Source organism: Cariama cristata, unplaced genomic scaffold (assembly GCF_000690535.1).
Source record: "Cariama cristata isolate BGI_N322 unplaced genomic scaffold, ASM69053v1 scaffold23947, whole genome shotgun sequence".
Taxonomy (NCBI): Eukaryota; Metazoa; Chordata; class Aves; order Cariamiformes; family Cariamidae; genus Cariama; species Cariama cristata.
Window position 1 is genome coordinate 27246 of NW_009625314.1, and position 5206 is coordinate 32451.

Genomic DNA, 5206 nt, shown 5'->3' on the forward strand with positions numbered 1-5206 from the left:
TGCTGACTGATTAGACTGTGATTAAAATTGGTGATTCAAATCATTACGATGACAGTTTTGGGGGTTAAGAACTGGTGAATAAAATCAATATGTCCTCTGAGAGGTCCTGCTGGCTTCAGTGAGTATTTTGTTCTGGTGAGTATTCACAAAAGTGATTCCCTGAACCCAGTGAGGCCATTCAGATAAGCAATGATTTCAGGTCACCCTAAGCTGTTGTTTTTGAACTTTATCTCGCTTTTGATGTCTAAAAACAATTGTATTGACTTTGTATTGATAAAACCAATTAACCAAAAAAGTTAGCAGGTACAGATGATGTCCCCATTAATAAGCAAAATCTAAATAAGAATTTGCTACAGACTTCAGCATCAGCAAAACTGGGCTTCATTGTAGTTGTTTCTTGGTTGTCTTTTACTTTGAATAGCAGATCAAATGATTGCTTCCTTTAACTCCAAAAGTAAAGAGAAGGAAATTTTTGATGGTGGAAGCCTTCACTGAAAAAATATTCACATTATTACTCAGTGGAGAGGGGAACTGAAAGAATGCAGTGTGTTAGCATCACTGGGTAATTGCAGTACATGGTTAGGTAGGCAACATGCATTGCAGTCTGTTGTATAATTAAAGATGGAAGAACACTGGATGTTTGCAGTTAGAATCATTCAAAAAATTTTGGAGAAGTGCTGGAACTCTGGAAATTGTGAAGCAGAATTCATAAAGTGTGACTGCCTTTATTGTCATTAAATACCCCAAAAGATCATATCAATTTCACTGCTCAGAAACTGAGAGTTGCTGAAATGCTTTCTTAGTGTATTGGATTGATACTCCTGGACATTGAAAACCTGATAACTGCAAGCAGGGCAGTACAAGCTCCTATAAATTCCCCTTCTAGCATTCTTCCAGTGCAGCCTTGTGGATCAGTACCCCTCTCAATGAAAAAGAGAATTGTATTCCCTTTGTGTTCAGCTTGGCCCTTTGCTCCTTTGATATGACTGTAAACAGCAGACTATTATGTCCAGTTTATTAAAACTACAAAACAGAGCACTGAAAACCATCAGACAGTTAACAGCTATTGATTATTATTGACCTGGGTCCTACCAGCCACTGATCTGTGTAGTTAACCCCTGCCCCTAAACAAATCCTACTGATTACAACAAGGCTTCACACGGAGAAAAAATGTTGCTTCTGCAACTTTTATTTGTATATGAAACAATGACTTAGAAAAGGAACGCTGTACACCTGTTACCCTGGTGACCCATGAAGTCACCAAGATTTAGGGCCTTAATTTGAAGCATCTATACCATTTTTACAGGAACAGCCCCATCGGGAGTCTCCTATCTTTAATAAATAATGAACCAGTAGATCACATTGTTTGTTTAATTTAGTACTGAATAATATAATCTTTGCTATTTTAGCACTTGAACTTTCCTCAATGCTTGTGTTGGGCACTTGCAAAACACATTTTTTGAACCTTAGTAAAACTGTAGTGAAATACTAGAGCTGTAATGGAACTTCCCTTCAGAAAGGAGAATAACATGAAATATGAAGGGTATAACATACAAAACCCCAAAACATGACATGAACATTTTAAACAATATCCAAATAAGTCCTCAACATTTAAGGCAAAGACTAATTCTCATAACCAAACTGAAAAAGTACCAGTGCTGTTTACTTGGCCCACAACACACCACTAGAACTGAGATGTCACATGTTGTGCATTTCTAATAGGATCATATCGTCAAGCAGCTTTTTCACTACAAAACCTTTTAGCTGGTTCAATAGTAGGTGGTATTGTTGAGCCATACCTTGCCTGAGGTTGAACTAGCTGGTGAAATTGGAAAGGCTCTTATTTTTCCTACTCTTCTGCTCCACAGGTTTATGACATTACTAAGTCAATGCCACCTTAGCTTGGGAACATCTTGAAGGATTGTCTCTGCTACTGTTCACAGAGTATCACCAAGTAATAGCAGCAAGAAAATTATAAGGATCATTGCAGTTCCTGACACCCACCTACCAGGGGTGGTTTAGCAGCCGTGAAAATCCACAAGATTTTCTATACATTTTCCTCCTTCTTGAGGATGCTTTGAGCAGTACCATGGGCTTGCAAGCTGCAGCCAGAGGGTGACAACACTGCTACTTGTATTTACTCTGAGTGTATTTTCTTCATAATTCTAAGACAAGAAACTCTATTTCAAAGACCTTCTATTTCTGTAGTGCTCATAGATCACTCTGGATTGTTACACTGAATTTGTTTTACTGGAAAAAAACACTTTCTTGTAAGGCATGGAGGTTTCTCAACTAAATGCTAAATTAAGGCCTGTCTAGGTACCACAGCCTACGTTTTTAAACCATCAGAAGGAAAAAAAGTTCAAAATATAGTCTTCTGATCATTTGGCAGCTTTAGGTTTCTGGTACTGAAACCTCACTGTAAGGCTAAAAACATCGACTGTTTTTAGCAAGTCAAGCACTTTGATTTGACAGAGTTCAAATCAATAATAACAAAGAACACATCAGAGTAAATTGGTAAAATCACATTGAAACACTGTATAGGATTCCTTTTCAAAAACAGCGTGAAACATTTATTTATATGAGTTGATGACACTTCCCTGGTCTACAATCCATATTTCAGCAAATAAGTGGATTTTTTTTTATGTTCTGGCAATGGTTAACATCCAAGCAGCCCTTCAAAAATGTTAATTAATCAAAAGCTGTATATTAAGCTGAAAATGCGCTATTTTACAGAGCAAAAGCTTAAAGAAAAGCTATTAGTAAGTACTTGAAAGCTGATGAAGTTGGTTTAGTGCAAATGAACACAGAATTTGACTGGGACCTGTAAAAATACCAGGCTGAGGAAACAAAGCAATTGGTAGCAAAGCAGAAGTTAAAGAACGGGAGATGCTAGCTCTATACTTAGTCCTCCAGCTAGTTCTCTACATAAAATAAAGTGTTCTTGTAGATGCTTTTCTTATTACCATGTTTTCCATTAACAATTTTGGATCACATTTAATTCTATTCAAAACTTTACCATCTTCATTGATGATATAGTTCCCTCATCATCTTTAGAGAGCTGTTTGAGTGCAGCTACTTTAGATGAATTCACCACAAGCTCAGCATTCAGCTCCCTGCATTTCTCCATGAGACGCTTTTCATTTTCATGAGACTTCTTCATAACAGCATGGAGCTTCTCATATTCTATTTGGAATTTTTCCAGGGTTTTCTCTCCCTTAAGTAGATTGATGACTTCTTGGAAGTCTTTTTCCAGTGCTTCAAATGCACTTTCTTCTAGATACGGTGTGACAGATTTTGCCTGAATAAAATGAGATAGACAATCAACAAACAGGAGGAATTCAACATCTCACTTATAACCCCAGAATATAAAAAAGCAATATACCAAGTGTGTAACAGCTACTAAGAAATCATGACAAAATTTTCTGAAATAACAGTTGTCTTGCTAGCATATGATGTGCACATTGCAGGCTATTTTTCAAACAGATTTTCCCCGATTTTACTAAAATAACTTGTGCTTTAATAGTCAGAGTTCCTGTAATTGAGTACCACAAGAAAGGTACTTTAAAGATAGGTCTATAAAATATCATCATTATGATAGTGTTTAAATAATACATCAAATATTCAGGAAGCCCCGTATTTAAGCCTCAATTCTTCCCAGTTCACTAAAGTCTAATTAGTTTATGCTTTCTACGCAGATAGTGCCAGCAACTCACTTGCAGATAAGCATGTCTGAAAGCTCCAGTAATGCCAATGCAAGACAATCCTTCCTCTGCAGGAAATGCTAGTGCTCAACTTTTCACAGGGGACGTTTTTGATCTGGCTCAGTTCTGACACCAAATTTTGCCAGCTTAGTTGCTGGACACGAAATTCCACCAATATTTTTCACAACAGTTTAAAATCAGCCTCCATTATAGCCTTCAGCAGAACACAATCATACCAAGAGGAGGCAGCATGGCCACTTGTCGGGAGTTAGCTTGATCTGCTAAGCAGCAAGATAAATCAGCCCACAGGATACTTCATGCTGTCACAGATACATTGCTACCACTACTCCAGCTTGCTCAAAACTGACTCTATGCTGCAATCTGAAGTCTAGATATAGCCTTATAATCACATCTCAGAGGTGTACTCACTTGGATAAGAACACGGCTCTGCTGTTAGCACCAGCCACGCACGTATGGCAAGCCCTCCTCGTGGAGGAGAGGCAGTGAGAGGCACAGCTCCCATAATCTTAAAAATCTGCCCTCATATCTCCCTCTCCAAACCAATGGATTGCTATTTCAAAAATGGTTCAGACCCCTACTCACCATTTGAACATAAACAGTTTAAAGGACAGAATTTTCAAAATCCTAAAAAAAAAATTTCTGAGAGCAAAATGACACATTTAATTTGTTTCATTGTTTTTGGTGGGGGGAGTACATAAGTTCACGCTACCTGGAAAACCTGAAATTAAAAGAGTAGAAACAGACCCTTATAACTTGAAGGAAAGGTCAGGCCTCACGACATGTCAAGGCAGAGGCACCAGCTCCAAATCCGCACTCCTTGTCGAGGGTCTGATTTGAGGGTTTTTTTCTGTGTCAGAAACTTCAATGGGAAAACCGCAAAGGCAACTTGGGTATTAAAACCCACGCTGCTGTTGGCGTGGAAGGGCAGTCTGTGCGGTATGGCCAAAGTTTGGTGCACAACCTTTTCAAACCTGCTCTGGCACTCATGGCAACAAATTTGGGTTTCTTCTTATTTCATCCTCCTTTCCCAACATCAAACCTTAAGTTTTCATCTCATTTACATTTGTGATCATAAATAGAGTTAAAAGAAGAGCAGTAACAGCATGGGGGCTGGGGGGTGGGGTGGGGTCACACCCACAATCTTAAAAGTAGCAGGTGTTCCTAAAATCTAAGTCTTAGTACTGCCTATGTACAAGTAGCCTAATTGCTCCTACTTTCAACACAGGAAATAACTGAGCTCTGCTCACAAAAGTAACTAGATACATAAATATGGTATCACAGAATCACAGCATGATCAGAGTTGGAAGAGACCTCTGGAGATCATCTATTCCAACCCCCCTGCCAAAGCAGGTTCACCTACAGCAGGTTGCACAGGAACACTTCCAAGTGGGTGTTGAAGATCTCCAGAGAAGGAGACTCCACAACCGCTCTGGGTAGCCTGTTCCAGTGCTCTGCCACCCTCAAAGTACAGAAGTTCTTCC

General features: G+C 38.9%; 1 protein-coding gene across 1 annotated transcript in view; it reads right to left on the reverse strand.

Moving 5' to 3' along the window:
- CFAP58 (cilia and flagella associated protein 58) overlaps window positions 1-3274 on the reverse strand; it is a 29129-nt gene extending 25855 nt beyond the window's left edge. Inside the window, exon 1 of the mRNA XM_009703575.1 lies at window positions 3020-3274. Within this exon, the coding sequence (XP_009701877.1) occupies window positions 3020-3163 (144 nt within the window). The 5' untranslated portion in view covers window positions 3164-3274. The remainder of the gene's footprint in view (window positions 1-3019) is intronic.
- Between the last annotated feature and the right edge of the window lie 1932 nt (window positions 3275-5206).